We start from the raw sequence: 21808 nt of genomic DNA, 5'->3' as shown, positions 1-21808 counted from the left end.
TTGTTTGTATCCGTTTGATTCTGGACAACGAAAAACGAAAAGCGGCATTGAGAACATTGTGGAATGCTTTCATCCTTTCATTATTATTCATCTATAAAGTACTTCTTTGTCAAAGATTGCAGCTGGAAAGTATAGCATCATATTCTGCTATACATGTACCTGTGTTTGTACTCTTGACAATGTTCACCATACGAGGTTGCCACATCGTTGCTTGAATAAAAGAGATGTTGATATAACATGAAGTACAATCTTTATGCTGAAATTCAACTGAAGATATTGATGGAAAGATAAATAAATTTAAACTAAAAATGTTGAAGGACAAGGAATTTTATTCACACTTATTATAACGACGCAATAAAGTTAGAGTATAATTTAAACACACAGCATAAAAAAAGCAAACATGCTAAAAATCTCACTACCATAAATATATAGATGATACTTGAATATATACATAATGTTGCAAGAGTCTCACCGTATTTAGTGAACTAGTTTAGCTTACCACTACAACAGATGACTAAGAAGAACTTGCAAAATTTTAAAAATTATATAAAAATCTGCAACCTTCAACCAAAACTGTTTGATTTCATTCAAAATATTTGAACATCTTATGAAACACAATTTCACAAACTTTGTGAACTTATACACACAAGATGGATTATTTGGTCACACTTGAGTAAATGCACACCACCGACCCGACTCAGGATCGTAAAACTCACATGTATTCAAGAATGCAACACCATCAAACCCACCAACAACAAAGATGTAACCATTTGCAATGGTTACCCCAACATTTTGTCTGCAACAATTCATGCTTGCAATATAGGACCATGTATTGTTTTCGGGATTGTAACATTCCACTGTCTTTAAAATGGTTCTACCATCTGTTCCACCAATCACATAAAGTTTGTTATTTAAAACAGCAGCTCCTGCACCACGAGCAGTATTTAAAGAAGCAACTTGAGACCAGCAATTTTCATCAGGGTTAAAACATTCAACAGTGTCCATACAATGCCATGTACTGTAACCACCACAAGCATACACACAACCTTTTAAAGTTGCAACACAGACACCTTCACGACTAGCAGACATAGGGACAATATATGACCACTTTGTTAGGGCTAAACAAATCCCAAAGTACGCAATTATGTATAATTATAGTAGCCATACACTAAACATAAGTATAGAATAAAATATATTTATATTGTTGGCTTACCAGGATCAAAGACCTCCACTGTCTTTAATGGATGTCGACCATTGGTTCCTCCAACAGCATAAATTTTTCCATTTAAGACACAGACATCAAAATTACTTCGACATACTGACATATCTGCCACATTACTCCATAATCTACTCTCAGAATCAAAGCATTCAGTAGATTTTAGTTCACAGTTACCACTTGATCCACCAATAGCATACAGTTTACCTAAATTGCCATAAAACAACAGTTAAAATTTATTAGCTATATTTTTCAAGACTTTGAAGTGAGTTTGATGACCTACCATTAAGACAACATAGTCCAAGTCTGCCACGAGCATTGGACAATGATGTTGTAGGTACCCATTCATTTTTTTCTTGATCATAACACTCTACCAAATTCAGACACTGTCCACGATCATATCCACCAACTACAAAAACCTTACCATTCACCTCAGCAACACCAACACTGCAACGGCCTAAGAAATGGAATGCTTTAATTGTCATGGCAATCGGGCACCTTCCATACCATTACACAAAAACATAGTGAACACACCTCTAATCATGGGTTTTATCAGAGAAAAACTCATCTCATCTGTACTACTTGATGAATCACTAGAGACTGAACTGTTACAGTTGGGCATGAGATCATTGTAGTAGGCTGTAATACATACAACCTCCGAAGCAATTAGTGCAATGCCAATAAAACATCCTTCTGAAATGGCAATTCCAGCAAGAAGACCAAATTCATCATCAAAATTGCTTGATGTGCAACCTTTTGTTGTAAAATGTAATGCTCTTCTTCCAGACTGATCTGAAAGAATAAACTGAAAAATAAATATAATGCACAAGGTATAAAGACTGAAAGATATTTCAACCTTTAGTCCATTTGTAATTTAAATTTCTGGTTCGTCTGGGTGATTTTCCAGGACTTTGTAGCTTTTCATTTGCTTGTTGTCTTATATACTCTTTCTGAGCATCTGTAATGGAGTCTGGTTCATCTTCAAAATCTGAGTCAATACAATCTTTCAAGACATATTTTGAAGAAAAGTATACAAGATGATTATGCTCCAGTAACCCTTCAAGAAGATCTTCCTCCTACAAAAAGGAAGGAAAGAAAAAACTAAAAAAATATCTATACATGTATAACCCATTTGATACTAACAAATAACAACAAAAACAAAATTTTATGTATTTCTCAAACGTTGAAAAAATGGAATTTAGTAATTGCGACTTTTAGATATAAATCTCAGGCAATAAAAGAAACTGTATAAAATTGTAAACATCGAAATCAGCGGGAACGCTTTCACCTCAATTGGCGGGAGAAAAAAATTTTACAAATGCCACATGTTCATTATCAACTTACTTCGAGTTTCCTTTTGCACCAGTCCACCACTAATGATAGAATTCTATCATGATCAGTCCTGATTTCTTCATTTTTGCTGATTATTTCGACTTGCAAACGAGGCAATTGCAAGAAATCTTCACTTTGCAAAAGTGTTGGAAAATTGTCACGTATATAATCATCGATTATCGTTAGCAACCATGCAGCATTTTTTTCAAGAGCAAGTTGTCGTGCATAAAGCCATGACTCCATTAATATATTTTCCTTGATGTATTCTTTACATGCATTTACAATCTCGTTGATTTCGAGCTTTTCAGCTGCGAATAAAACATCCCAAATATTATTGGGTTTAAGTTCAACTTGACCCGTATACAAGAAATCGATCACCGTCTCGACAGCACATGCCTTCATATCAGAAAGTATAATCCTTGCCTCGTTCTTGTGTTCTTCTATCATGCTACTCAAAACTGGGGCTTTTCTGAGTAGTGCAATACGGTGAGCGTAAACTTTGTCTTGTTGAGGACCACAAAGAAGGAGTAAATCATACAACATACTGTCACTTTCCGCTTTCGATCCATGTTTCGTCGGTAAACTTTTTACTGAGGAATCTGAATGCATAATAGGCTCTTTCAGACCAGCATCTTCCTCATTTATGTATAAATCGTTTATTTTTCTGGATAAAAGGTCCATGATCGTCACAATACAAGTTGCAATACACTGCCTTCTCTTCGTGAGCGCCAAAAATATCAAAGTGTATACAGGATTACAATGTCGTTTCCATGCACGTGGTCATTACTTTTACATGCATAATTATGACTCAATTTACACCAATCAAAACACAATTTCGTCTTCAAAATGCAGACACAAAACTGACATTGCAAGCAAACGAGTGGATTAAATTTTAACTTAAGCCTGGTTCTCATATAGTCCTCTCATGACAGTCAGGTGTTTGTGGTTAAGATGTACCATTGATGTCACAATTTTGCATTAAGTTACTGTCTTACTCTGTCGTCCTGTCAAATGTCAATGAAATGAAAACCGTGAGCTACAACATGTTTTGCCTTGCGTAATAATTTGAATATCGAGTTTCACCGTTTAAGTATCACAGTCAAGTATTCAAACTATGAACAACTCGATAAATAAACAATTTAGGAACTCTATACAATGCAAAATGGGTAGCACTCCTCGTCGCTATACATTCAAAATGACAAACATTTGCAAAAACTCAATCTTGTGTCGATTTATTAGATGTCACAAGACGAACGTCTTAACAACATTTAGCATTAAACAAACATATTCTTGTATAGGGAGTATTAAATTAAATGTTCTGCGCAATGTTGTTTTGCTAAATCGTCATACATTTGCATAATGTGCATCATCTGAAAAACCTGCTCCAACCAGGATCTCGGAATCGTCCGGAGCACACACTTCGTGTGTTGTCGTAAATAAGCGTGTAACAAAGTAACAAAATTTTCAGTGAAATTTCACTCGCAAATATCGAACTTTTTCAACATGGAAAACAAAGATGACTTGCAGCCTGATCATATTGAAGAATATTGCCGTCAACTTGGCTTACAGCTTCGCGACGAACATGAAAGTTTGATTAATTTATCTTCGGTTGATTCTCAAATGTCCTTGTTGGGGGACGCTGTGCCAGGCGATAATGCTGGAGATTTTTTTACCGAGCAAACTTTGCGTGCCGAAACAAGTAATACAAGCTTTGAATGCACAAAATGTGAGAAAATTTTTACAAATTCACGACAATTTTTAAAGCACAAATGCGTTTCCCCAACTCAAGAGAGTTTTCTTGCGAGAACAAAAGGAAAAGGAAAACAACGGGGACGGAAACCAAAAAACAAACGAAGGGTAGCGCTAAATCCAAATGGACGGCCTGTTGATGAGGTATTAACAACAATATGATTTATTTATCTTCCATACACAGTTTGTATTGTTTTAATACCATATTGTCTACCTGTTTAAATTAATGTAGGAGAATCTTGTCTCTTTAAAAGATAAATGCTTGAACAATATTGAAGATTGTAATCATCTTTCTGACCACACTTATGTCAAAGATAGTGAAAACTCTCAGTTTGAAAGGCTTGATGATAATGCATTGGAAACTGTTCTACAATGTGAATCATGTCAGTTGCTTACACAAATTGATCCAGAAACAGGAAATATTCCTTGCAAGAAATGTGAAGAACTGGCTGTTAAAGCTAGCAAAATAAATATTGTTGCAGATAAATATGCTTGTGAAAACTCAAATAAGAAGCGACGACAGTACAACTTTAAAACCACGAAAAAAGATTGCCCACATTGCCTTAAAGGATTTCATTCTGACAAAAGACTTGAGAAACATTTATCATTATGCAAAAAAAACCTGGTGTGTTCAATATGTAACAAAGATTTCAACAACCATGGTCAACATGCCTATTCGGAGTACCAAGTTCATTACTATACTCATTTTGAAACCAAACCATTCACTTGTGATGTGTGTTCCAAAGGTTTTATTTACAAGAGGGATCTTCAACGGCATCAACTGATACACACAGAAAACTATATTCCCAAGTACTGCCCTGAATGTGGTGCTGTTTTTGCAACAGATGATAAACTGATGAAACATCAACTTATGCACAAGAAAGTGAGCTTATCTTGTGACAAATGTGGAGTTAAGTTTGCAAAGCAAAGCACTTTGAATAAACACATGTCTACTTGTCAGATTCGAAAAAGTTGTGAAATTTGTGGGAAAGTATTTAATTGCCTTTCAAAGAATCTAAAAAATCGATATCAAGAACACATGTATATCCATAGTGGAGAGAAACCGTTTAAATGCCAGTTTTGTGACCGTGGATTCCGAGATCGAAGTACAAGACGGAAACATGAACGCACACACACAGGAGAGAAACCATATTCCTGCACAATTTGCAATCGGGCATTCTCTCAATTGAGACTATTGCGTAACCATATTCGAACTCACACTGGAGAAAAACCATACTCTTGCCAGCTTTGTCCTCTCAGTTTTGCCAAGTCTTGCAATTTAAAATATCATATGCGTGTGCATACAAAAGAAAAACCATACACATGTTTTGTGTGTGGGAAATCATTTACACAATCTGGAACTTACCATAAACACATGAGAAGACATACAAATGAATGTAAAACAGCAGCAACTATGATTGAAATTGATGTAGAGAAAAACAAAACATCAGGAGAAGATTACACACCTGAAAACAGTCATATAAAAAGTGGTGAAGGAAGAAATTCATCAAATGTGACATACAATGAAGATCTTGCTTGCAAAAGTGTTTTTGTCAATGAAAGTAATGAACCACATCATATCATAAATGATGTAATTAACAATGAACATGTTTCTACACATCATACATCAAGCAGTTTACCTAATATATCAACAATAGCAAATGAACAGTTAACTCTCATTGTCAGTGAATGTGATGGCTCAACTTTGACAACAATTGATGTTGATAATATTTCTAACATGCTTGCTTCATGTTCGTAGGTTTTATAATGCAATGTCTTTGATACATAAATGTTTGTAATTATTTCAACTGTGTGTGTTATTTTATCACAGGAATAAGAGCCCTGTTTATATAATTGTAGTGTTTATGTAATTGCCAATGATAGACCTATGAAGTTCATTGAAATAAAAATAAATAGAAAGGTCACATCATTCCTGTTCAAACCAAGCTGAATGTATAATTGGGATTGTTATCTTTAGGTAGCGATACAGGTAGCTTACTGGTGTGCGTGGAAATATTACAACTAGTCGAATATCTTTAATTTTTGTTGATATGTAGTATTCCAGTTATATTCAATATCGAGTACAGTGAAGTTGCCACTGGTTACCCCATCCACTTGTTGTCATGGTTCCTGCGCAACAACGCAATAAATCAATATGGCAGACACAAATATCACTTTAAAATAGTTTAGTGCAAAGAAACGCTTGAACAAACCAGGAATCGGAGTGAAATTATTAATATCTTGCCCGTGAGACATGCATTGAAAATTTGAAGGAATGAATTTGCTTTATTGATATTTTTTGAGTTTTATGAATAGTTATTGTAAAGCAGTAAAGAGATTAAAGAGTGACGTTATTGGTCATATACGCGATAGAAGTGCATTTTGATGTTGCGTCGTGGGCCAAAGGGAAGCATTGATTACACAGCAATTCACGAGAGGTACAAAGATACATCGTTGGTCATCTTTCAGACACAACAACAAGAACTAAAGCAAAAATTGCGAAAGCAAAAGGAGTTAGGAAACAATGTTAGTCATTCGTTAGCAAATGAATCAAAGAGCGAGCTAAAGAACTCTGTGTTGAACTCCGCTAATGACTCCAATGAGTTAGCATCGATAGAAGAAGTTAATGATGAAGGATTATATCAAAGACGTTTGGCAGTGAAGTCAAAAATTTGCTCTATATTGTAGCGTATTTAAAAAAAGTACAAAAACCTCCAAATAATCAAAGCTGCTGTAAATGTAAAATTTTTTCAACAAATATATGTACAATTGTACATGGATCTTGTCACTAAAGGAAACTCTCACAGGTCCAGGTGTTTCGCCCGGTATGTCTGGAATATCTCGCACATATGAGGTTCAGGCGGGAAAGGAAATTCATTTAACAATCTTCAAAAGACGAACAGAAGCGAGGGAGATTCGAGATAGGGCAATTGAAAGCGGCAAAATTTGTCATTCGTCGTGATTGCTATTGGGAAACATTTATTCCATTTATACAAGATTTAAACGATTTGTGAGAGAGACTATTAATATTTAAATGTGCTTTAGAATTACGTTTCATAAGTGGGAAATTAATTTTTTGCATGACGAATAATTTACACAACTAGAAGAACTAGAAATTACAACAAACATTTCTTAAAAGATGTAAAATAGTAAGTATGCTTTTCCATGTCACTTGTACGTAAAGATCGACTGAATTATGCACTTATAAAAAAGTTCGAGATTGTTTTTGAATAAAATTAATGCCATGGCGTCATGAGGCAAATCACTCGACTACCGACTGAGGTGTGGTGTCCCTCTTTGACATTCCTGAATCCACAAAAGAAAACCGAGATAAACCGGAATATACATTAGTCGAAACAGGTTTATCGCCTGAAAATTTTCGTTCGACATTTAAGAAATCTCTTTCTTCAGAAAGCTTTAGAAATGTGCAAGTTGGCATCAAACAAGCTAACTCTCAGCGAGAAATGAAAAAATAAGCTAAAGATTCCTTTTTTTTAATGATATAGACTAAAATACTTGCGAGGACTCCACACTAAATACGAAAGACGGAAACGTTCTCAAAAAAAAAGTCTTTTATTACAAGAAAAATTGCACGACGCTCGTATAAGCAGAGAATTTGAAATGACCACATCTGCGCACTTTCATTAACCGGAAACCTCAAAATGCTGAAATTGATTGGATCGATAAAGAAAACCAATAAACAAGACAACTGAATTAATCCAGTGAGAAGGCTCGCATGTGTATAAAACACCTGGCACAAATATTTCATATAAAGGCAATGTATGTCACATTTTAGTTGTTTAAAGCTGGGAGAGTCCATCGAAGTAAGGTTCAAGGTATGTACACTTGCAAAATCATTCATTTCAAGAGTCTTTGTAGAAATAATGAATCGTGCACAATTTTATATAATTTCAATCTTCACCGTGACCAATGATCAATATAGTAATTGAATTGAACGATCTTTGGACCTTGAATGACAAACGGATGATATTATAAATTGGGATCATTTGCACTGAACTTGAGCTTACAGTAAACTCTCAAATTACACATGAACTTGACTGACTTTAAGAATTTTCTGTTTTTAAGTGACGTAGGTAACTTAAGGTTTCAACTTCCCCTACGTATTGAAACATTAAACTTTGAAAGTGTATTATATTCGTTGTTGCCATCGAAAAGTTGAAGACGACAGAAATTTTGATGTAAGACACAAATGAGATGTCTTGCCTTTATTCTCTTCCATGATTGTCTCAATTCCAACTATTGAATTGCACAATTTAACCAGCATTAAAAAAAGGAAGTCCAGATGTACTTTTGACAATGGAGCACGTGCTTCATGGAACAAAGCGCATTTATAAACAAATTAGCAGTGACGCAAAACGCAAAGCATCAAATGACTAATAAACGTAAGGATTTACTGAGGCAAAGTTCAAGATATAAACAAATCAGATATACACATCAGGGAGTGTTGTAACAGAAGTTGTAAGTAATGTAGCATAATAAATTTATATATGAAAATGATATGCTGGCATTCTCGATTTGATGTAAATTTGTTTTGAAGACGCCGACTTCTCTTATTAGCATTCAATCTCTCTTTTGATATATTTTAACACAACAAGCGTTAAGATTGCAAGTGTAAATGTACCAACCATAGACTTTATAGTTGTTTTATTGTTGATCAAGAAATTTTTTGTATAAACAATGGTATTCTTATAACAGAATTGATCAAAAAACCATGGCCGTCAACGTGGTTGGTGTCGTTGGAATTGTAATATTTTATATCTTGATTTTGGCCATTGGAATATGGGCTGCCTTTCGAAAAAAGAAGGGCTCACAAAATCGACTTGCTAATGATGATAATGGAGGTGAAACAGAGAATGTTATACTTGCTGGAAGAAGCTTGGGTTTATTTGTTGGAGTGATGACAATGACAGGTCAGTAGTGTGCTAGTTTTGTATGACAATTAAAAACGTAAATCAAATCTACCAGAGAAAACGATCAATCTTAATATTGTCATGAAAATATGATGTATTAATAAGGAGATGATTTACATACAACAATTTGCGATGGTTTTTTTAGCTACGTGGGTAGGAGGTGGATACATTAATGGAACCAGCGAATCTACGTTCACAAGTGGTTTGGTACAGGTTCAAGCTCCATGGGGATATGCACTTAGTTTAACTTTAGGTAAGTTTAAAACTTCGTAGAATAAATACATCATCATGTATTCGTAAAATGCTGAAAACATTTCATTCTTTATCGTGAAAGGCGGGCTTCTCTTCGCGGAAAAAATGCGTTCAAGAAACTATGTGACGATGTTAGATCCATTTCAAGAGAAATACGGATCGTGTGTTGGCGGTTTGATGTATATACCAGCTTTATTGGGAGAGATATTTTGGTCAAGTGCTATTCTAGCTGCCCTGGGCGCTTCAATAAGTGTTGTCATTGACCTTGACAATACGACTGCAATCACAGTGTCAGCGGTCATCGCAGTATCGTATACATTCTTTGGAGGATTATATTCAGTTGCTTACACAGATGTTGTGCAATTGATATGTATTTTCATTGGCTTGGTGAGTCTCGTTTTAAAACGAGCAAATTTTTGTCTCCATCTCAAATCTTCCATCAATATTCTTGTCAAAATAGTCACGTGTCACTTTTTCCACAGTGGTTAACCATACCGTTTGCAATCACTGACACAGCGGTAAGTAACATCAGGACGACAAAACAAAAATGGTTGGGTGAATGGGATAATCGATATACAGGAGTATGGCTCGATTCTGCTTTGCTACTGGTGAGTATATGATCCATCATAGAAAGATAACACAAAGAGGTCAGTTACTATCATTGATCACATCTTGTTCAAACTTACAGATATTCGGTGGAATTCCATGGCAAGTGTATTTTCAACGAGTGTTGGCTTGCAAGACATCGAAACAAGCAAAGTACCTCTCCTTTTCCGCGTCATTTGGTTGCATTGTAATGGCCATTCCTGCTTTTCTTATCGGAGCAATAGCAACCGCAACAGGTCAGCGGTAGTATGACTATACAAGTCTTCGATTCTGGAGCACAAGTTTACTATGGAGATGAAGGAGGATGATATAAGGACACAATTTAATGATTTGGGGAATAAACACTATTTTAAGCTTTCTCTATCTTTCATTCACTAGATTGGTCAGAAACGTCCTACACTGGACATCTTAATGGAACTTTGCCTGAGAAAGATGCAAGTCGGGTTCTTCCTTTAGTGTTACAATATTTAACGCCGCCAGCTGTTGCTTTTATTGGTCTGGGAGCTGTATCAGCAGCTGTAATGTCTAGTGCTGACTCATCAATATTATCTGCAAGCTCTATGTTCGCCAGAAATGTTTATAAACTCATATTACGACCAAAGGTAAATAGCTCACATGCTTTTTTCAGTATAAATACCATTGTACTTATGTTTCGATGTGTTCTAGGCAACAGAGAGAGAAATTATTTGGGTTGTACGTTTGTCTGTCTTCGGTGTTGGTGCAGTTGCAACAGTCATGGCGTTACAAATTCAATCAATCTACGCTTTGTGGTATCTTTGCTCTGATCTTGTTTATGCTGTCTTATTTCCACAGTTGTGTTGCGTTATTTACGTGAAGGATGTGAACACGTACGGTGCATTAATTGGTTACGTCATTGCATTAATTCTAAGAATTGGCGGGGGTGAGGTCACAATTGGACTGGATCCGTTTATCAAATATCCTTATTACAGCAACGAAAAAAAAGAGCAGTTGTTTCCATTCAGAACACTGGCGATGCTTTGTTCATTTTTCGCCATAGTGTTTGTCTCGTATTTTGTAAAATTTCTATTCAACTCTGCGTATTTATCAAAGAAGTATGATGTTTTTCGCTGTTTCTCCAATGAACACGAACAAGAAACTCGGGAGGTCGCTCATAGAAATAACAAGGAAAATGTGAAGCTTGTTGCAGTAACCAGAATATAATTGTACCATGAGGAACAATTGGGAGCATAGGGAGGGAAAGACAGACAACTCACAATGCCGGCGATCCTAATTTTATAGTACAGAACTATGATGATGATGATGACAATTAAATTTCATTATCAGTGTAATTCTTAAATTTTAAGTCATCTATAACAAAAATGTTAATTATTTATTTAAACAACTTTACAAAATGGACATTTGTTACATCCTATTGAATCACAACACATAACTATATTTAATAAAATGACAAGCATTAAATACACGGGACAAGATAAAATGAAGTGTTGGTGAATGATGCAATCGACACAAAAAATATTTCTAATAAAACATATGTGAACCTAAATCAGCAGTTTTGCTACAAACGTCTCATAACAGCTTTGCTATACAGGTCAATTAAAACAAGCGCTGGACGAGAAAAACATAGAGATACAACCAATGTGTCGCATTAACTTTTTGTTCAAAACACTTTCTCAAATGTTGTTTAATTGAATCTTGTGCTAATCATACAGCTCATGTGGTAACCAAATAAATCACGAGATATATAGAAATGGACAATAGCGTCAGACTAAAATCACATGATTCCTATCGTGAACACAAAGTCTAGTTTGGTTTACAAGGAGGACAAAAAAAAACTTATGAAAACACCAAGTTAAGGTCGATTCATAGAATTCGACTTAGGTAGGTAGTGAAGATATGTCACAATCGGTATAATTTAACGTATGAAGTAAATATATTAGTTAGCAGTTGGTAAAAACAAGCTTGACGAGTAAAACATGTGATATCTATAAGGCCGGTGAGATATATTTATTTCAAGTTTTTTGTTTCTAAAACAATGTTTTGATACGTACGTGCATTTGGATGATGTGTCAACCATCAAATTTAGGCTATAAACATCATGTCGTTAAATGTAAGTGGTACTATTGGAATAGTACTATTTTACATCGCAATTCTCTTTGTTGGAATATGGGCAGCTATCAGGAAAAAAGCAAAAGCAGAAAAAAATGACGAAAGAGAAGATTGTAAAAAAAGAATTGATAAAAGCGAGGATATTCTTGTGGCTGGAAGAAGCTTGGGACTGTTGGTCAGTTCGATAACAATGACAGGTGCTTGCAATAAATATTCACAAGAATTGTTTTTCTACGCAGATGCACTTTATTTTTAAGCATATTAGTAATATCAACACATTTCATTGTAATGATTACAGCCACGTGGGTTGGTGGAGGCTACATCAATGGAACAAGTGAAGAAACTTACAAGAAAGGTTTGCTTGCCGTACAAGCACCGTTTTGCTATGCAGCAAGCCTTGCTTTAGGTAAGTCACCAAGAAATGAAAGAGATCAATTAAAAGTTTCGTGAAACGATAATGCCAGGCAGTCAGGCGCTAAACTCACCTATTCAACTTGACGTAATTGTTGCAGGTGGTCTCATCTTTGCGGAAAAAATGCGTGCAAAAAACTACGTGACGATGTTAGATCCATTCCAAGAAAAGTACGGGGCACGTATCGGCGCATTGATGTACATTCCACTCTTTATAGGAGATATATTATGGTGTGCTTCAATTTTAGCAGCACTAGGTGCCTCCATAGGTGTCGTTCTCGACATTGATAACACACTAGCAATAATTGTTTCAGCGTGTTTTTGTGTCGCCTACACCTTTGTAGGTGGCCTGTACTCAGTCGCTTACACCGACATTGTTCAAATTTTTTTCATCTTTGTCGGTCTGGTGAGTGACTTTTATATGTGCCCATTTAACGGGAAAAAATACTTAAAGATTTGATATATATATTTTTAGTGGCTATCAATACCATTTGCGTTCACCAATCATGCCGTTCATAGCATTAGCAGCACAAAAAAACACTGGCTTGGACATTGGGAAACAAACAAGACAGGAGTATGGATTGATAATGCTTTACTTCTGGTACATAAATGATATTTCCAGGAATTCTAGGAATGGCAGTCATTGCTTGTTTTACAAACTTCCATGATTCCATCACCAACCATATACGCCTGATGTTGGAAATTTTCCAACCGTTTAATTTAGATATTCGGAGCCATTCCCAGTCAAGTATATTTCCAAAGAGTTTTAGCCTGCAAAACGGCCAAGCAAACAAAAGCACAGTCTTTGCTAGCAGCATTCGCCTGTTTTGCAATGGCTATACCTCCATTCCTTATAGGAGCTTTAGCAACATCAACAGGTAACTTCATTACAAAAATAAAATAGCCATATTTTGTTCAAGATAAGGACGTATCTCTTGTGTATAGATTGGTCAGCGACGGCTTACAAGGGACATACCAACAGCACGTTGCCTAAAGAAGACGGAAATCGGGTTCTTCCTTTGGTTTTACAATATTTAACGCCGCCAGCTGTTGCTTTTATTGGTCTGGGAGCTGTAACAGCAGCAGTAATGTCTAGTGCTGACTCAGCTATTTTGTCTTCCAGCTCTATGATTTCGAGAAATATCTACAAAGTGCTCTTCAGACCACAGGTAAATACACTTGAGTCTGTAGTAAAAATGATTAATACGCTAAAGCTTCAAAAAGGTGGATATAACAAAGATATCCAAGTGAAAACTGATTTTGTAACTTAACCACATCTCAATCAGGGAGAAGACAAGATAGCGATGATGCAGGAAACTCTTATTAGAGAATTCTCAGAACGGTTCTGCATTATCTTCATTTGTGCATTTTCAGGCGTCAGAAAGAGAGATGTTACTAGTTATTCGTATCACAACTTGTTGCGTCGGTTTCTGTGCAACGGTCATGGCTCTAAACGCTGAATCAATTTATGGACTTTGGGCCTTTTGTGTTGAACTCATCTACGTTGTCTTGTTTCCTCAACTATGTTGTGTCATATTTATGGCCAACGCAAATTCATACGGTGCTTTAAGCGGATACATCGTAGCAGTTTTCTTTAGAGCCGGAGGAGGTGTGACATTTATAGGTCTTAAACCTTTCATACATTATCCATGGTACGACAAATCTAATGGTCAATTATTTCCGTTTAAAAGCCTTGCCATGATTTTGTCGTCTCTAACCATTATTATTGTGTCATCCGTTACAAAGTATTTGTTTAAATCTCGGCACATTTCCACGAAATGGGACGCATTGGGTTATTTTCAAAGTACTTATGAAACGGCGTTTGAAGAATCGTCGGTTGAGAAGGAAAAATCAAACGAAAATAGCCATTTGTTGGCGGATATTCTAAGTTAATACTTTATATGTCTTGATGTTATGGAGAAGAATTAAAACATCGCCGCCTTAATTGACAATACGTAAGCAAGAAGTAAAACTCTAGATGCTCTTCACAATATATGAACATCACATGTAAAAACAAACAAGTGTTGTTGTGTGTTATTGAAAAACCAACTTTTTTATATTTTAGTTGGTTATACGGAACAGTAATTTGCCTATCTCTGTGTCATACACTGAATAACGAAAAATTAGCGTGAAGTGGAGAAATTATCTTTAAGCAAAGAATCTATAAAGTAAAAACTTGTTTGACTCGAGAGTGAAATCTTTAAACAATTAGTATTGTATGTTTGAATTGTGTTTTATGTTGCTTACTTTTATTTTAATCACTTTTGCAAGTTCACTAATTAGGAGGGGATACAAATAAATGATTTCAAAAACGATTCCTCGCATAAAATTTAACTTGTCATGTAGATCCTCCATACATGAATGTGCTTCTTCGATGTACTTCAGTTTCACTGAATGTACTTCAATACCACTGAATGTACTTAAATACCAACGAATGTACTTCAGTACTCTTGAATGTACTTAGTTTCACTGAATGTACTTCAATACCACTGAATGTACTTCAGTTTCACTGAATGTACTTCAATACCACTGAATGGAGCTACTTAAATACCATAGAATGTAACTATTTCAATACCACTGAATGTACTTCAGTTTCACTGAATGTACTTCAATACCACTGAATGGAGCTACTTAAATACCATAGAATGTAACTATTTCAATACCACTGAATGTACTTAAATACCAACGAATGTACTTCAGTACCCTTGAATGTACTTCAATATTCAATACCACCGAATATGCTTCAGTACCACTGAATGCAGCCATTGTATAGAAACATACAGTAGTCTCACTCCACTGTGCAACTTGGTGCTGTATATTAATTAAATTACTGGCTGATGCTAGCCATTTCAGCGCTCCTATTGGTCAAAAAAAGCAATTGATTGGCTGTCACTAAGCTAATCACATGCGTAATAAAATATGCGATACACTAAAAATTTCTTTAGAGTGGGACTACTGTTTATTTCTATACTGTGATGTAGTTAGTTCAATACCATAGAATGTAACTATTTCAATACCATTGAATGTACTTCAGCACCATTGAATGTACTTCAGTACCATTGAATGTAACTATTTCAATACCATTGAATGTACTTCAGTACCATTAAATGTACTTCAGCACCACTGAATGTACTTCAGTACCACTGAATGTACTTCATCACCACTGAATGTACTTCAGCACCACTGAATGTACTTCAGTACCATTAAATGTACTTCAGCACCACTGAATGTACTTCATCACCACTGAATGTACTTCAGCACCACTGAATGTACTTCAGTACCACTGAATACAAGAGTTTTTGTGTCGATGTTGTCAAATATTGATATATCTAATAACCGGAAATTGCTTTAGTGCTGTGAAAATCCATCATCATTGCCTTGATTTTAAATTCATATAGAGCCTCTCTAAAGCTTCATAAATTTATCCAAGTGTTAAAACATCTAGTATAAAACCGAATGTCTTAATGAGCTAACGTTTCGCCAAGTTTTTCGAGTATTTCTTGTCGATAATCCTCAAAACCACCTTGTATTTCATGAATATTTTTCTCCTTTACCACCCAAAGCTGACAATCGGTTTCCAAAATCAAACGAGCATCATGACTTACTAATATTACACCTTCAAAATACACAGAAACAGCTAGTCGTACACGAGAGAAAAATGCAAAAAAATTACTTCGAGGTGTTTTTGATCAAGACATTTTGTAACAGTATACCGCATTGCAACATGGTATGGGATAATATTTGTCAGTATTTGACTGCCATTCAAATTATATGGCAGTGCTATGCAAGCACCGGAGCTTTCACCTTTAGTACCGGGCTCCGGTACACAGAACTAGTATATGGCATACGTAATGTTAACAATAATTTATATGTGACGTACCTCCAGTATACGGCATACGTAATGTTAACAATAATTTATATGTGACGTACCTCCAGTATATGGCATACGTAATGTTAACAATAATTTATATGTGACGTACCTCCAGTATACGGCATACGTAATGTTAACAATACATAATTTATATGTGACGTACCTCCAGTATATTTGTTGATCGCCTCAGCTAAAGCATCGATAGATTCTATGTCTAAATTATTCGTAGGCTCGTCCTACGAATAAAGATGGATCAAATAAAAATCATTAATTTTAGTTAGACTATTCAATCCATGAAGAATTGATTCACTCACGAGAATAATTACATCTGGATTGCTAAGAGCAAGATCTGCAAAAGCTACACGTGACTTTTGTCCACCTAGAAATGTTTACGACGACTAAAGTTAAAATACACACATGTACCGTGACATTGTTATACATAGGTCAAGCACAACACCTGGTCAGTGCAGTTTTTATTTGTCTACCATTCTTACCCGAAAGATCTTTAATTTTTATAGTGTGAGCGTGCCCACTTAAACCATATTGACCAAGCGTTTTTCTTGACCCTTGGTAGTTCAAATTATATTTTCTCTATATAATAAATAAACTTTCAATGGCTTTACTCAATCTTCATCGTTTTTAAGATCGAAGATTTGATTAAGCACAAATCTTAATTCAAACCTGCAAATACTCGACAGAAGTTTCTTCCAATTTCAACTAAATTCAACCAAAAAAATCACATTGTACAATCAAGTTCCACCAAATGAAAAGAATAAAAAATTATTTGACATCTCTGACAAATTATCCAAAGTTTTAAGCGAACCTGATCAGCTGCGTGTTGACTATAAAACCCAATGCGCTATAAAAGAGAAAAATGAAAAATGAATGAAAGGAAGAAACCTGAAATTCTCATTATTTAGAATTTTAAATCCATAAAATTATAACTTATAATTCATTAACAACTCTCACCACTCTATGATTCTTTATGAGTTCCCCTTTTGACTAAAAGATGTTTTTTATCATCAAATTTTGCCATGTAAATAAGCTAGAAGGCATGCACATGAGAAAATATTACAAAATGTAAATTTTACCATGTTTAACTCGCCAATTAGTAACTTCAAAAACGTACTTTTTCCAACTCCATTATTTCCAACTACAGCAACTGCAGTGAAAGTACACAAGATGTCAGATGTTTCTGAAATTTCTTTCCCAAGAGTTGCCTATGTTCATTGATCGACTTTTAAAACAAGCAACTTACTACGCGAGCTAAGATCAATTCCAAAATCCAGATCAACAAATAATTTTGGCTGATTTGGATAACCAAATGTAACTTCTATGAAAAAATGATTATGAAGGCACCATGTCGTTCATGAAGTCTGTTTTACATTCATTTTAATATGAAGTTACCTTTCAAACCCAAAATTGGAGGATTTAAAGGAGGAGGAAGTGGAAATGAAAATTTTACAACATATTCCTTAGGTTTTCGTATCAATTCTACAGTTTCAGCTTCCATCTGAGAATAATTTTTCAATCATTGAAATAAAGGGATCATTAAAAACATAACATTTATTTTGATACATACATCATCATCATCATTTGTGGATTTTTTCCCGCCACCTTTCTCGTTCTTCCTTTTCTGTGTTGCCTTAGCATCCTCCATCTTCCAACATGGTAAAAAACCCTCATTTAGTAGCACATTGTTAGAAAAACTTTATGTATTCACTTTATGTCTTAGGTAGTTACCGCTTGTTTCTTTGACTTGCCACCCATTTTTGATTCTTTAATTTGCTTTTCTTGTCTTTTATAAGCCTTCTCTTGTTCACGCATCTTTTGTTGATACATTTTCTTAAACTGACCTGAATTTTGTTGACACAAAAAAATGCTACTTTAGAAACCTTAAAGCACAGGAATATTAAAATTATTAAAAATACTTACTGTAATTTCCTCTATAGTAAAATAACTTCTGCTCATCTAATAAAAAGAAAATTCACATAATTAAAAAACAACAAATTCTTTCTACTTTCTCTAAATATAAAAGGAGAAGTTTGCCTACTATAATATCTGCACATTAAAAATAAAAAGAGAGGTTTGCTTACTCAAGTGTATGATATCTGTGCAAATACTATCAAGAAAATGTTGATCGTGAGAAACTATTAATAATGTCTTCTTCCATTGTTGTAGGTAGCTAGTTAAAAAGATAATTAATAAAAATTAGAACCTCAACATAAGATATGTAATTGTATCATAAACAAGTGATTCATACACTCACTTATCCAACCATATAACAGCATTTAAATCCAGATGATTTGTAGGTTCATCTAACATCAATAAAGTTGGTTCCATAAACAATGCTCGTGCTAATGATACTCTCATACGCCAACCTCCAGAAAATTGCACAGTAGGACGTTGCTGCATTTCCGTTGTGAAACCAAGACCCTTGAAGGCACAGAGGAGTGTAATAATAAGAGAAGCAGCACAACATTACAACAGGCATTAAATAATTTTTTCACTCACAGCCAAAATTCTTCTTGCTTTACTTTCAGCAGATGATGCACCAATGGCTTCTAGTTCAACATAAACCTGAAATAAACAAATTACTGGAAAAAATGAAATTTCCTTTAAACCACTTTGTGTAGACAAAATGAAATCAATGCTAGCAACAGTGAGCACTGTTTAAGAACATCTTCTTGGTGGTTAAAGATACATTATTATTTGATATTAGGGATCATAAGCAAGCATAAATTGACTTGGCATACTTCTTTCAGTCTTGTCATAGCATTCTCATCCCCAGCAGCACTTTGTTCTGTAAGTTTTTTCTCCTATGACACAAGAAAATATTCCACATAAATAAAGGAGCTTAAGAAAATTAAAATAGGCGTGTAAATCAATGTATTTACTTCATAAAACAGAGCACAATATCAATAATAAAAATGTTACAGCTCAATGCTTTAAAATACCTCTTCAAGCAAAGCAAGTCGTTTTGTATCTGCTTTGAGTACTGCATCAAATGCAGGTGTGTTATCAGCAACGACATCTTAATTGGAAATAATTATAATTAAGTCAAAGAAAATTAGGGAACTTATTTAAAATGCTTCAATTTTACCCACCTTGTTCACATAATAAAACATCAATATTTGGAGGAATGCTCAATATTCGCTTTGCAATGTGACTTAATAAAGTTGTTTTGCCCATACTTAAATAAAATTTAATAAAATAAATTTTGCAAAATTTTAAATAACACTTGAAAGCAAGTCAATGTCACAAAGTTTGACCAATCAACTAACCCATTTGGTCCAACAAGACCATAACGTCGCCCAGCAGAGATTTGTAAATTTGCATTCACAAACAAGTCTTTGCCTCTTGCTGAAATACTAAATTTCTCTATCTAAATGTGTTGAGATGCATCATAGGAAAACCACTAGATGATGTGTAAAAAGGAAGTTCTTCACATGCTTCATACCTTAATATCTGTTGAATTCTCTACATTTCCTTTGCTTGTAGGTTCGCGTTGGGATACTGAAAATTGAGACTCCTCCATTGCTTTTGTCTCTTGTAAAAATTTCTCCTGAACATACACACAACAAGAAGATATTTTGAAATCACACAACAATAAATGCTGATATTTACCTCGATAAATAATCAAAAGACTCAAAGGAAAACCTTTTTTTTCAGTCTTTTTAATTCTTTTCGACTTAATTGCGTAACGTCTAAGTCTGCCATATCTGTGAAGAAAATTGCAAACGAATTAATTTGTAGTTCTTATGACAAAGGTCGGATTTTGTCGAATTATTCGATCATTTTGTCGTTCTCAAAGTCGACTTAATCTTTCATTTTATTCAACCAAAATATAACAATATTCTTGGTTCGGGTCAGTGTTCGGTTTATTTAAGTTTTTAAAACATATAGTTATGTCAGACGAATAACGTTTGAACAGTTCTGATGTCGGATGAATATTCAAGACGTATATTTAAATAAACAAACCATTTAAATTCTCATTCTCTTCACCGAGATTTTCACCAGCCGTATAATCAAACTGAAATTCGTCTTCATTTTTCTCTTCAACTTTCTTAATGCCTTCTTCATCTTTATTTTTATTATTGCTTCGTGCTCTCTTTGTGTCATCCTCATCCAATTTCAATTCACCAACTTCTTGTTCAGCTTGTTCGACAGCCATGGCTAAACTTTGCTTTTTTTTACTTCCCGTAGACTTTTTCTTTCCCATATTAACTATCTTAAGTGAACCTTGACATTTATAAACGTTTTAAAACACTTTAAAGGACTCCACGAGGCGTTTATAGCGAAGTATATTTTGAGAAACCAAAATGTCAGCAAAATTTTGACGATCCTAAATTACCCTAAATGATCATCCGATACCCCACAATGGAGAAAAAAGAACAAGAAGGAATAACGAGGGTTTTTTTACCCATTGAACTTAAATATAACAGTTATATTTATTATAATTGTTATATTTATATATTTTAATAGTAAATATAATAGTCATATTTAGCTCAATGAGTAAATCTAATCTAGCGTCATTTTTACTGTAAAAGATAATTTAAGTTAAGGAATAAGGAGGAACATGCATATATGAATATTGTCCCCCTCACTTATTAAGCTGGTGATGCCATTGTTCTGGGTTTCCAGACATTCATAATTTTTTGTTGCTTATTGAAAAAAAACACCCAGAAATGAAAATACCAGGTTTTTACTGGTGTGACGGGAACTGCGTAATGATACTTAAGGCGTTTGTAGAAGTTTAAAGTGGAAACATGGCGTGTGCTTGTGAGTGATACTCCTTGTGACTATCATTGATTTGGTGACCATAGATATATTAAAGATAGATTGCTGAAAACTCTTCAACTAATTCATTGTATCTGTGATAGGTGTTTCGAGCTTCAAATAAAGGACCACAAGTATACACAACAGGCCAACAGGCTAAACCATTTAAGTCGGTGAATGTGATTCTCAACTTGATTTCTGGCAGAACCACACTGACTCCAGTAGTGAACTGAAGAAATACAATGACTTTACTTCCAAGAGATTTAATGAATTTGGTCAAGTGGTCCAACGTTACGTACTCGTTGTAAATTTAGTGACTTTATTCTGTGTAGGTTTTTTTCATCACAAAATAAGAGAGTGTTTGAGATATTCTGGAATTCTGTACCTTTGATATTCAACAATTGTAGTATCTGATTCCAGAAGTGGCAATTACTTGGTAGCATCAGATTCAAGGGTTAGGAAACTACTTGGTCATATAACACTAAAGAAGTTTTTAAATCTTGAAAATGTTTGACGTAACTAATATTAAATAACTATGTTGATTAAATATACTTCATTTAGTACCTATATACT

At 34.7% G+C, this 21808-nt stretch overlaps 5 protein-coding genes across 6 annotated transcripts; 3 read left to right on the top strand and 2 right to left on the bottom strand.

Annotated features, from left to right (window-relative positions):
• Positions 1-311: 311 nt before the first annotated feature.
• LOC124438247 (influenza virus NS1A-binding protein homolog) lies at positions 312-3672 on the bottom strand. Its single transcript, XM_046988277.1, has 6 exons — positions 2561-3672; positions 2073-2292; positions 1751-2008; positions 1500-1673; positions 1214-1423; positions 312-1118 (listed from the first exon to the last, which is right to left on the bottom strand). Exons 1-6 carry the CDS (start codon positions 3227-3229, stop codon positions 664-666), a joined length of 1986 nt encoding a protein of 661 aa, XP_046844233.1. The 5' UTR covers positions 3230-3672; the 3' UTR covers positions 312-663.
• A 225-nt stretch (positions 3673-3897) lies between these two features.
• On the top strand, positions 3898-6222 carry LOC124438249 (zinc finger protein 2-like). Its single transcript, XM_046988279.1, has 2 exons — positions 3898-4441; positions 4530-6222. Exons 1-2 carry the CDS (start codon positions 4052-4054, stop codon positions 6054-6056), a joined length of 1917 nt encoding a protein of 638 aa, XP_046844235.1. The 5' UTR covers positions 3898-4051; the 3' UTR covers positions 6057-6222.
• A 1473-nt stretch (positions 6223-7695) lies between these two features.
• On the top strand, positions 7696-11545 carry LOC124438252 (high-affinity choline transporter 1-like). 2 transcript variants are annotated; one of them, XM_046988281.1, is made up of 8 exons: positions 7696-8133; positions 9014-9228; positions 9374-9481; positions 9563-9867; positions 9963-10088; positions 10169-10322; positions 10465-10688; positions 10753-11545. In XM_046988281.1, the coding sequence occupies exons 2-8, from the start codon at positions 9030-9032 to the stop codon at positions 11266-11268; spliced, it is 1632 nt and encodes a 543-aa protein (XP_046844237.1). In that variant the 5' UTR covers positions 7696-8133; positions 9014-9029; the 3' UTR covers positions 11269-11545. The 2 variants fall into 2 exon arrangements, with proteins under 2 accessions (XP_046844237.1, XP_046844238.1); XM_046988282.1 differs by lacking the exon at positions 7696-8133 and adding an exon at positions 8676-8776.
• Positions 11546-11703: 158 nt separating this feature from the next.
• LOC124438251 (high-affinity choline transporter 1-like) lies at positions 11704-14790 on the top strand. Its single transcript, XM_046988280.1, has 8 exons — positions 11704-11946; positions 12152-12371; positions 12473-12580; positions 12687-12991; positions 13061-13186; positions 13310-13463; positions 13531-13754; positions 13960-14790. The coding sequence occupies exons 2-8, from the start codon at positions 12164-12166 to the stop codon at positions 14476-14478; spliced, it is 1644 nt and encodes a 547-aa protein (XP_046844236.1). The 5' UTR covers positions 11704-11946; positions 12152-12163; the 3' UTR covers positions 14479-14790.
• Positions 14791-14874: 84 nt separating this feature from the next.
• On the bottom strand, positions 14875-20842 carry LOC124438246 (ATP-binding cassette sub-family F member 1-like). Its single transcript, XM_046988276.1, has 23 exons — positions 20438-20842; positions 20117-20178; positions 19917-20021; positions 19741-19841; positions 19564-19649; positions 19414-19490; positions 19213-19275; positions 18971-19036; positions 18726-18892; positions 18553-18641; positions 18392-18427; positions 18200-18312; positions 18039-18116; positions 17864-17969; positions 17715-17789; positions 17548-17618; positions 17426-17458; positions 17280-17315; positions 17138-17173; positions 16951-17047; positions 16771-16835; positions 16620-16692; positions 14875-16201 (listed from the first exon to the last, which is right to left on the bottom strand). The coding sequence occupies exons 1-23, from the start codon at positions 20676-20678 to the stop codon at positions 16047-16049; spliced, it is 2031 nt and encodes a 676-aa protein (XP_046844232.1). The 5' UTR covers positions 20679-20842; the 3' UTR covers positions 14875-16046.
• Positions 20843-21808: the final 966 nt, after the last annotated feature.

The sequence above is a fragment of the Xenia sp. Carnegie-2017 genome, unplaced genomic scaffold (genome assembly GCF_021976095.1).
Source record: "Xenia sp. Carnegie-2017 unplaced genomic scaffold, XeniaSp_v1 HiC_scaffold_19, whole genome shotgun sequence".
In the NCBI taxonomy this organism is placed as follows: Eukaryota; Metazoa; Cnidaria; class Anthozoa; order Malacalcyonacea; family Xeniidae; genus Xenia; species Xenia sp. Carnegie-2017.
The sequence above is the reverse complement of the archived record's forward strand: the minus strand, read 5'-3'. Positions and strand labels throughout refer to the sequence as shown.

Bases quoted from the DNA above. Each gene is read 5' to 3' on its own strand.
- LOC124438247 (XM_046988277.1), bottom strand. From the start codon at position 3,229: ATGGACCTTTTATCCAGAAAAATAAACGATTTATACATAAATGAGGAA. The intron at 2,009-2,072 runs GTTGAAATATCT...TTATTCTTTCAG, and splicing joins AAATTACAAATGGACTAAAG to ATCAGTCTGGAAGAAGAGCA. The intron at 1,119-1,213 runs GTAAGCCAACAA...GGATTTGTTTAG, and splicing joins AGTGGAGGTCTTTGATCCTG to CCCTAACAAAGTGGTCATAT.
- LOC124438249 (XM_046988279.1), top strand. From the start codon at position 4,052: ATGGAAAACAAAGATGACTTGCAGCCTGATCATATTGAAGAATATTGC. The intron at 4,442-4,529 runs GTATTAACAACA...AAATTAATGTAG, and splicing joins ATGGACGGCCTGTTGATGAG to GAGAATCTTGTCTCTTTAAA.
- LOC124438252 (XM_046988281.1), top strand. From the start codon at position 9,030: ATGGCCGTCAACGTGGTTGGTGTCGTTGGAATTGTAATATTTTATATC. The intron at 9,482-9,562 runs GTAAGTTTAAAA...TTATCGTGAAAG, and splicing joins TGCACTTAGTTTAACTTTAG to GCGGGCTTCTCTTCGCGGAA. The intron at 10,323-10,464 runs GTCAGCGGTAGT...TTCATTCACTAG, and splicing joins AGCAATAGCAACCGCAACAG to ATTGGTCAGAAACGTCCTAC.
- LOC124438251 (XM_046988280.1), top strand. From the start codon at position 12,164: ATGTCGTTAAATGTAAGTGGTACTATTGGAATAGTACTATTTTACATC. The intron at 12,581-12,686 runs GTAAGTCACCAA...TAATTGTTGCAG, and splicing joins TGCAGCAAGCCTTGCTTTAG to GTGGTCTCATCTTTGCGGAA. The intron at 12,992-13,060 runs GTGAGTGACTTT...ATATATTTTTAG, and splicing joins TTTTCATCTTTGTCGGTCTG to TGGCTATCAATACCATTTGC.
- LOC124438246 (XM_046988276.1), bottom strand. From the start codon at position 20,678: ATGGGAAAGAAAAAGTCTACGGGAAGTAAAAAAAAGCAAAGTTTAGCC. The intron at 19,276-19,413 runs GTATTTTAAAGC...CTTGTGTCATAG, and splicing joins GACTTGCTTTGCTTGAAGAG to GAGAAAAAACTTACAGAACA. The intron at 17,048-17,137 runs GTTTGAATTAAG...TTTATTATATAG, and splicing joins CTTCTGTCGAGTATTTGCAG to AGAAAATATAATTTGAACTA.